General features: G+C 47.9%; 1 protein-coding gene and 1 non-coding gene across 2 annotated transcripts; one reads left to right on the top strand and one right to left on the bottom strand.

Moving 5' to 3' along the window:
- Positions 1-295: 295 nt before the first annotated feature.
- VAMP3 (vesicle associated membrane protein 3) lies at positions 296-9,579 on the bottom strand. Its single transcript, XM_042949362.1, has 5 exons — positions 9,495-9,579; positions 7,221-7,302; positions 4,020-4,178; positions 3,187-3,238; positions 296-2,129 (listed from the first exon to the last, which is right to left on the bottom strand). Coding segments are annotated over exons 1-5 (315 nt in total). The 5' UTR covers positions 9,497-9,579; the 3' UTR covers positions 296-2,109.
- Positions 5,911-6,018, top strand: LOC122228933. Its single transcript, XR_006206819.1, has one exon. It is a non-coding gene; the product is annotated as a U6 spliceosomal RNA (small nuclear RNA).
- Positions 9,580-9,700: the final 121 nt, after the last annotated feature.

Genomic DNA, 9,700 nt, shown 5'->3' with positions numbered 1-9,700 from the left:
TCAAGAGTCAGATGCTTGACCGACCGAGCCACCCAGGCGCCCTGCACATCACTCTTTAAAGATGACAGATTTAAGAAACTCAAAAGCCGGATCCTGACCATTTCGGTAACCGTGGAAAAGTCAGTTCCTCACTCACGTCCTATACTGCTCACGAGGGGAGGGGTTCGCTTCTGTGCACTAGGGGACGGGGAAGGGCTGGGGACCAGGAGGTGAGAGGTGGGGGCGGCAGCAAGGCACGCCGCTGGGAAGACCTGGACCAGGACGCAGCTATCCTACAAGCACACAGGTACCAGAATCAAGTTTATAAACAGTTTATTCAGCTCATAATAGTGGGCAAGTTCCCAGCCAAATGCACAGATACAAGCGAGGTGCCCCTGGGTTAATGCAGGAGCCGGCGGGTTACATGGGACTGGGCGTCAGGCAAGGAGGGAGCACCAAGGTTTCAGAGTCAGACACGGCCAGGGACCCTGAGCCGAGGGCGAGCTAATGTCCCGACGCTGACCGCTGCTTCCTTCTCCCAGCCGGGGTGTCCTCGACACTGCATCACTTCAGTGATGTCAGGGGAACAGATCTTAAACAAATGGAGCCCGTGTTCCCGCACACCTCAACTGTTGTTGCTTTGTAAGTCACACGCTAGCACGTGAACAGGAATTCTAGAATCCTCCGTGACAGCGGGCAGAGTGTTGATCCCTCTGTATTTCTCCCTCAGCGCCTCCTTGCCTGTTGTCATTCCTACCTAAATTCCCATCCTTAAGCCACACACCCTGATGACGAGAGTCTCACATACACAAGTCTCTCAGATGACAACGCTATTTCCAAAGCAGCATCTTGTGCACACAGTCTATGACATCGAAAAAAGAAAGTGTCTCTGGTTAGCTATTCTCCGTGAGAAGAGTCATCCACCCTTGACCGATGCCTCGCTGAAAGCGTAATTTAGAAGACAGACTTAGGAAGTGGAATATGGACAAAAATAGGAAACAAACTCCAAAAAGCCATCGTCTATGGGGACGGGGCCACCTAATGACCAGTTCACAGATGGGTCTCACTCGAAGGCTATAAAGTTGCTGCTCACGTAATTATTAGAAACCTACTGGAGTCCAGAGCCGACAATCTGCAAACCTCTGGGTAGACAGAGATCGGCGTCTGGGTAGGAGATGGTTGGAGTCTAGCTTAGACCTTCTCTGACCCCTGGGAGAAATGCTCAATCAGGGCGGGGGCGCGGGGTGCAGGCGGGAGCTGCACCACATACAGCATCTCAAAGGCAAGAAGGGCCTGATAGGATGTAGAAGGTTCACTGTAATATTATCATTTGAATTCTGAAGGGCACCTTAAGTTCCATTTGTCACTTTTCTGAATTTATCCGTCGGGAACAGACTTGAGGACGCTGTACTGGCATTTAACTTTTTGGCAAAATAGAAACTTTGGTCATGGCCTCAGCTCTGTAAAAATGTTTTCGAGAGGCGATTATTTCCGATGAAAATAACATTTTTAGCAAGTGATACAAAACAGTAACAGGAAAGTAAACATCTTCGTATCTACGGTAAGAGCAAAAACTCTCGGTCAGAATCTTATTTTTAAATACGGCGCAAGGGTCAGTAGTGCTTACAAACAGTACAGAGTTCTCTTACAGGGGATCAGAAAAGTAGCAAAGTAAGGCACAACCTGTTACGGTTACAGATTTGTGTTAGGCAGTAGTGTTCTTTCTGGAAGGCACAAACTGGAATTCTGATTACCTAAAGGTTTAAAATGTGGTTCTGAAGATGCCGTGTGACAGGGGGAGCCTCTGGGAACGAATCCCCTTAACTGAAATTAATGGCAATTAATCACGCAGCGGGACTTCCAGGTTACGACACTCTGGAACTCAAGTCCGCTTCCTCAGCCACGCGGCAGTCTGAAGGCGCCGGGCCAAGTGTGGGCCGGGTGGCCGCACTTCAAGTTTGGAGTGCTTACGATCACAAAGGCACGTTTCCCAGAAATTAAACTTGACAGTAACAAACAGAAGATATTCACTTTAGACAGAACAGTAGGCGAGCTCGAGAGTATAGCAGGTTCTAAGTCAAACGTCTTGAAGAGGTTTCTCGAACAGCAGGCCGGAGCTTCACTGTTTCTTCACGGGGACACGTTCCACACTAACAAGCAGGGGAGACGGAAAAAGAACAGAGGAAACAGCAGTTTAGTGTTTCGGGGCGAACCCAGAGCTGACCCTGCATGTCGCGGTCTAAACGCGAACATCAATCTGGCCGATTGCGTACTGGGGGCCCCTCCACAACTGTGCCGAGGCTCCGAAGCCACCGTGAAAGGAAAGGATGGCAGGAATTGCTTTTGCAAATGGTTCCCACGGGTGGGGCTAAAAACCCCGACGGCTTGTTCCAAGAGGAGATACGACAGTAGCAACAGCAATGCCAGTCAGTAATACTTCTGTGGGCGCGCGGGTGTGTCTACGGATTTATTTACTTACACGGCTGGCACCACTAAACGCCAGACGCCACCCTATTCGCTTGTTACGGATCAGCCAGTTGTGTCCTCGCAACAGACACGTGGGGCAGGTGCTATTATCGTCCCCACTCTACAAATGAGGAGACGGAGGTTCCGAGACGTTCAGCGATTTGTCTAAGGCCGCACAGCTGATGGCAGTGGAACCATGGCGGGGAACAGGCAGTCACGCTTTTCATCAGCAGACCACACTGTTTCTCGTAAAAGGAAGGATCAGACGAAAAGGTACTCGGTGAGGGCCCCTGGGGGCGCTCAGGCGGCCGAGCGTTCGACTTCAGCTCAGGTCACCATCTCAGCTCGCTGCTGTCAGCGCGGGAGCCGCTTGGGATCCTGTCCCCTCTCTCTGGGCCCCTCCCCTGCTCACGCGTGCGCACGCGCGCGCTCTCTCTCAAAAATAAATAAAACATTAAAAAAAGAAAATGTACTCAGAGGTACAGGACACCACTGACCTACAGGGTGGGTCAGTGACAATGAATGCATTTTCTCTAACTTCAAAGGATCAATGTTTATATAAAAAATCTTGGACTTTGACGAAACAACACTCAAGTGTTTAAAACGTTTACTGAAGAAAACGAAAATCTGTGGAGTAAACTACCAGCTCTGAGGGAACTTTTACTCTGAGTTCTTGTACGTGAGGTCAGCTGTGAACATACAGAGAAGACCCGAACGAGGAGCTGAGGCCAGAGAACTCACCGATGATGATGATGATGATGATGACCACGACGACAATCCCTATCGCCCACATCTGTGAAACAGACCATTTCACATTTCAAACACAGAGGTCAACGTGCTCACTGAGGAGCGTCGCATTCTAGTCACTGGCAGAGGAATTAAGGTGCACTACAATTTGAAATGATTCACAATTTTTAAAGCCTAAGTTTCCTGTTCTCATTCGGGGCATGAAGGTATTTATCTGCTTTTTGTAAGACGGTCAGATGGCCTGCGGTCCCCAGAAAGGCATCTATTTTGTGCACACAAGTTCTTCACGTAAGGAAGGGCTGCTAACTTGTCCTGTGTGTCCGGAAGCGTTGCTTTTGTCCCAGGAAGGGGGTGGGGTCCACCCGGGCCCTGGTAGCTGCAGAACATCTGCTCTGGGCTACACTCCTTGCGGGGCTGCTCTCCGTGCTCCTGTGGGGCACACTGGCTCGCCAGCTGCCCTGTCTCGTCACGCTGGAGCCATGCACTCAACCACATGCCAACTGACCACCGACCCCAGCCCTCTCTGGCCAGTCTGTGTTCAGGGCGATGCGGGGGTGAGGGGTTGAAAGCGGCTTCTGTTTATGATTGGTTCTGGACATTCCCGTTCTATGTGCTTCTTAAGGTCAGCCACAGAACCTGAAGAATTCCTAGCTGAGGGGCTAGGGAAAGGGCAGGCAGTCAGTGCCTTAGACTCAGAGTCAATCCAAATTTCCATGTACGGGACGTCCAACTCACCTCCAACATTCACAGAAGTCCCATACTTGGAGCCTTAGTTGCCCCTCTGAGACTGCAGAACTTAATGCAAAAACCAGTGAAAAGAAAGTTACCTTGCAATTCTTCCACCAGTATTTTCTCTTCAGCTTGGCGGCACTTGTTTCAAATTGGGAAGCTCCAGCCTGCAGCGCGTCTGCACGATCATCTAATTCCGAGAGCTTCTGATCTCTTTCCAACACCTTATCCACGTTGACTCTCATGATGTCCACCACCTGAACGAACGTGATCACACCGAGTTACACACAGAGGAAGGGAAGAACAAACACAAGGCTCAGTGAAGTAAACAGCACGTTTTCCTTCAGGTCAGCACTTTATTACTTTGGGCCAAACTTCCATTTATAAATGGGAGGGGGGCGGTGCTCATTCTTTCGTGACAAAAACACTCAGCAAACTAGGAATAGAAGGGAACTTCCCTAACAAGAGAAAGGGCATTTATGGAAAAACCCACAATGAATATCCATGCTCAACATGAAAGTGAAAGACAGAGTTTGTCCCTAAGATCGAAACAAGATAAGGATGCCCACTTTCACTAATGCTGTTCAACACTGTACTGGAAGTTCTGGCCAAAGTAATTAGGCAAGAAAAGAAAAAAAAAGACAACCAAATTGGAAAGAAATAAATAAAATCTGTATTTGCAGACGATTTCACATACAGAAAATCCCAAAGCATCCACACACTGCTAGAGTTAATAAACACATTCGGTAAGTGTTCAGGTTACAAGATCAACACCCAGAAATCAGAATGTGTCCATATACTAGAAAGAAAAAGGAAATTAAAAAAATAATTCCATAAACAATAGCATCCAAAAGAATAAAATACCTAGGGTATAAATCAAACCGAGGAGGCAAAAGCTCTGCACAATGAAAACTGTGACACCGCTGAAAGAAATTAAAGACCTAATTATAAGGGAAGACATTCCATGTTCATAGATAGGAACACTTAATATTGTTAAGATGGCAAGATGCCTCAAAGCAATGTACAGGCAGACAGATTCAACACAATCTGTATGAAAATTCCACTGTCCTTCTTCCCCCTACAACCTCCTCCCAGAAATGGAAAAGCCGATCCTTAAATTTTTATGGAATTGCAAGGGACCGGAATAGCTGAAAACAATACTGAAAAGAAAATGTTGGAGGACTCCGACTTTCCAATTTCAAAACCTTACAACAAAGTTACAGTAATCAAAGTGTGTGCCTCTGGCATAAAGACAGACATGCACACCAATGGAACAGAACTGAGAATCCAGAAATCAACCCAAACATCTACAGCTGATTGATTTTTGACAAGGCTGTCAAGAGCATTCAGTGAGGAAAAGGACTGTCTCTTCAGCAAATGGTACTAGGACAATGGGACAGTCACAGGCAAAACAATGAGGTTGGACCCCTATACCTCACCCTATATGTAAAAATTAACTCAAAATGGATGAATGACCTACATATGAGAGCTAAAAACTATAAAACTTTTAGAAGAAAACCTAAGAGCAAATCGTCATAACTTTATTATTTTTTAAGAATGTTTATTTATTTTTCAGAGAGAGAGAGACAGAGACAGAGACAAAGAGTGGAGGGGTGGGGGCAGACAGAGAAGGAGATACACCTGAAGGAGGCTCCAGGCTCTGAGCTGTCAGCAGAGCCCGACGCGGGGCTTGAACTCACAGACCGCGAGATCATGACCTGAGCCGAAGTCAGACGCTCAACCGACTGAGCCACCCAGGCGCCCCCGTCATAACTTTAGATTTAGCTATAGATTTGACACCCAGTCAAGAACGACAACAAAAATAAATAAACTGAACTTAATAATAATTAAAACCTTTTATGCATCAAAAGACATTATCAAGGCTGTGAAAAGACAATCTACAGAATGGAAGAAAATATTTGCAAATCATTTAACCCTAAAATGATTTTTAACCTAAAGAGGGTGTAATATCCAGAATATATGAAGAGCGTGCTCGCTTCGGCAGCACATATACTAAAATTGGAACGATACAGAGAAGATTAGCATGGCCCCTGCGCAAGGATGACACGCAGAATATATGAAGAGCGCTTACCACCCAGCAACAAAACGAGAAACTACCCAATCAGAAAACAGGCCATAGACTTGAATAGACATTTCTACAAAGAATGTGTACAAATGGCCAACGAGCACATAAAAAAGATATTCAACATCACTGGTCATTAAGGAAATGAAAACCAAAATCACAATGCAATACTTCCATATTCACTAACTAGCACAGCTACACTCCAAGAAAACAGAAAACAACAAGTGTTGGTGAGGATGTGGAGAAGCAGGAACCCCTGGACGTCGCTGTTGAGAATGCAAAATGGTACAGCTACTGTGGAAAGTTTGGTAGTTCCTCAAAAAGCTAAATACAGGGGCGCCTGGGTGGCTCAGTCGGTAAAGCGGCCGACTTCGGCTCAGGTCATGATCTCGCGGTCCATGAGTTCGAGCCCCGCGTCGGGCTCTGTGCTGACAGCTCGGAGCCTGGAGCCTGTTTCAGATTCCGTGTCTCCCTCTCTCTCTGCCCCTCCCCTGTTCATGCTCTGTCTCTCTCCGTCTCAAAAATAAATAAACGTTAAAAAAAATTTTTTTTCAAAAAGCTAAATACAGAATTGCCACATAAATACTAGTCTGAATCTCACACAGTCTTCCATTGTGGGTCTGCAAACGCAGAGCAGAACAAAAGATGCTCTGAGGGTCCTCTGACTTGAGACGCCCACAAATACAGATTTGTCGGGCTAGAGCAGGTTGCTAGCACCTGCCTTCTGTACACGAATGGGTGACAACCGGAACTGAATTTGAGGCTTGCTCAAGCTTGGGAACGAGTTAGTCAGGCTACCGTAAGAAGCATTTTGATGAAAAATCTGCTAAGAGGGATTGGTCTTGGCTTGAACAATCTAAAACTCTATTACCCTATTTTATAAAGTAGTTCTTTCTTTTTCCTTTTTTTTTTTTTTTTTAATTGCAGCAAAAGATATCTTTAAGGTGGTTCCTGGAGGAATGTTCTCAGGAGGAGTGTTTGTGGTTCAGATATGTGGTTCAGTCACAGGGAAACCAGCATGACATCTGGAGACTAACTTCTCAGAAGCTTGGCTCAGAGCTTTCAGAATAGGAGGGGACACATTTTTGTTACATTTATGAGACGGTCAAAGTTTCCTTTACATTCATGCTTTTCTGATACTTTTTCTAAACAGAATTATTTCCAGTGTTCCCATGCTGGTTTAAAAGTCACTGTGGGCAACATGTTAGAACAATACCTCATCCACTTGATTTTGTGTCTGCTGAAGTCTTCGGTTACTGCCAGAGGCAGCACTCGAACCTGCAGGTGCACCTGTAGACCTGAAATGTGTAAAGGCACAAGCGTGAGTAAATTATTATTCCAAATATTACATTGTTGTACGTATGAAGACATTACTCCAAGACCCTCACTGGTAGAACTAAAGCAGAAAGAGAAATCCTTCCTACAGTAATGAACAAAGGTTTAAATGACGTATCTTCTAATTCCCCTATAATCTTCAAGATTCATCCATATATTAAAAGTGACCGGGGTCTAAAGTGCAGGTTTAATAAGATCTACTCTGCATCACTGAAGCACCTGATCTTAAGATCAGGGATCCTACAATAGGGAAATTCAACCTCCCAATTTTTTTTTTTTTTTCCAATTGTTTAAAGGCACACATCCACTTAAATGCAGCCGGTACTCGTCTGCTCTCTCACTGTGGTAAGAATGGTTTTCAAAGTTATAAACAGTTACAGAATGCCACTTTTCCAGTACAGAGAAATGTATTTACACAAACAGGGTCAGGAACAGCGAGGTGCAGGTAGGAGGGGTGGCGCGAGTGGGAAAGATGAGGTGAAGTGGTGCTTCCTCTCTTAAAAGGTACTCCTCTCTTAAAATCCTTGCTGAATGCCTTACTTCTCCCCAGCCAGATCTTTCTTGACCACTGTGGCTTTGAAGTTCCTCATTGCTTCTGTTATTAGGTTGGTCACACTTTGATTTCTCTCTCTCTCTCTCTCTCTCACACACACACACACACACACACACACACACACACACACACACACGGTTGACCCTTGAACAAGGTGGGGGTAAGGGACGCCGACCTCTTCTGCCCCCTCCACAGTTGAAAATCTGCATGCAACTTTTGACTCCTCCAAACGTTTAACTACTAACAGCCTGCTGTTGACCAGGGGCCTTACCAAAAACATAAACGGTTGATTAATACATATTTTGTTTGTTAGGTGTCTCATATACTGTATTCTTACAATAAAGTCAGCTAGAGAAAAAAATGTTAAGAAACTCATAAGAGAAAATACATTTACAGCACGTACTGTATTTATCAGAGAAAAATCTACCTGTAAGTGGACCTGTATAGTTCAAACCCATGTTGTTCAAAGGTGGTCAGTAATGTCTTGCTCTCCTAATAGATCACGGACTCCTGTGCCTTAGAGGTCTCGTCCCTGTGTCCAAGACAGCACCTGGCACATGTCTCGCATACAAGAGCTACTGATGCATCCATTGATTCAAGTTATTTATACCTACCAGGTGTCAAAGACCAGGGATGCAGTAGATGCCGTGCCTGCCCTTACAGTTTATTTATTTATCGTTTCGTCTGATAGATAATCGCAAAGGGCCATGTACTGGTACATTTTCTCCAAGAGTTTTCTCATTTAATTCTCACGACTCTTTGAGGGAGGTAGTACTATTAACCCCATTTTACAGATGCATAAAGCGGGGTTACGAAAGTCAACGCAGCTGGCTGCGGTGGAGTCTGTCTTTAGACCAGGTTCCACAGAATTCTATGGATCTAGATCTTCACCACTGTAATTTACTGGCCCAGCAGCCTCAGCCAGGTACACTCCTGTGGTGATCCTTAGTTCCTACAAGGAACCCAGGGAAAGCACCCATTCCTTGCTCCTCTGTAGGTGAGCAACGAACAGGTTGGAGGGGGACAGAGGGTCCTCGTGACTCTTGACGGTTTTCTCTCAATGTTACCACGGTAAACTCCACGTTTTCAAGGGCCACTACAACAAGACAGCTTCTGCTTAAACAGAGAAGGTCCACAGGTCTGCCCCTGAGTCCATTCTGATCATAGGTGCCTCTAGACGGGGCCGAGGTCTCTTCCCTTGCAACTTCCGGAGCCCAGCCCAGCACCAGGCAGCGAGCAGGCGCTCCAGGTGTAAGGCAGTGGCCACCGATCCCCTCTGGGACCTTGGGCCGGGGGGTGAGGCAAGAGGAGAAGGGGTGGGGTTGCGGTAGGGGCGGGGGTGGGGGCTTTTCCTACCTCCGGGAAGCCCCTGGCTTCCCCACCCCGCCCTGTCCCTTCCGCGATCGTCCGACGGCCGCGAGGCTGTCGGCCCGCCTGCAGCCAGCACCCCAGGGGCCGCCGCCCACCCCTAGGCCTCGGGAGCTTCCGCGCAAGCTCACGCCCGAGCGGCGGCCGGCGGGAACCGTGCCGGGGGAGGGTCCCAGCCGCGGGCCGCCGCCCTCCGGGACCCGAGGCCGCCCCGCGTCCCGCCGCGTCACTCACATTTTGGCGGCGGCGGGCGACGGTCGGCAGAGCGGCGCAGCGGGACGGGAGGCCGGGGAGCCGGGCGGGGCGGAGGCGCGGGGCCGATGACGTCACCGGCCGCGGCCGCGAAGGGGCGCGCCGGAAGGGGGCGGGGCGTCACGGGGGCGGGGCCACCCGAAAGGGCTGGGCGGCCGGCGCGGGGTGACCACGCGGGCGGCGTGATG

The sequence above is a fragment of the Panthera leo genome, chromosome C1 (genome assembly GCF_018350215.1).
Source record: "Panthera leo isolate Ple1 chromosome C1, P.leo_Ple1_pat1.1, whole genome shotgun sequence".
In the NCBI taxonomy this organism is placed as follows: Eukaryota; Metazoa; Chordata; class Mammalia; order Carnivora; family Felidae; genus Panthera; species Panthera leo.
Note: the sequence above shows the minus strand (reverse complement) of the source record. Positions and strands in the feature narration are given on the sequence as shown.

Excerpts from the sequence above, each read along its gene's own strand:
- VAMP3 (XM_042949362.1), bottom strand. Across the intron at positions 3,239-4,019 it reads ACTGGTGGAAGAATTGCAAG|ATGTGGGCGATAGGGATTGT; the intron begins GTAACTTTCTTT and ends TCTGTTTCACAG. Across the intron at positions 2,130-3,186 it reads CATCATCATCATCATCATCG|TGTGGAACGTGTCCCCGTGA; the intron begins GTGAGTTCTCTG and ends CCTGCTTGTTAG.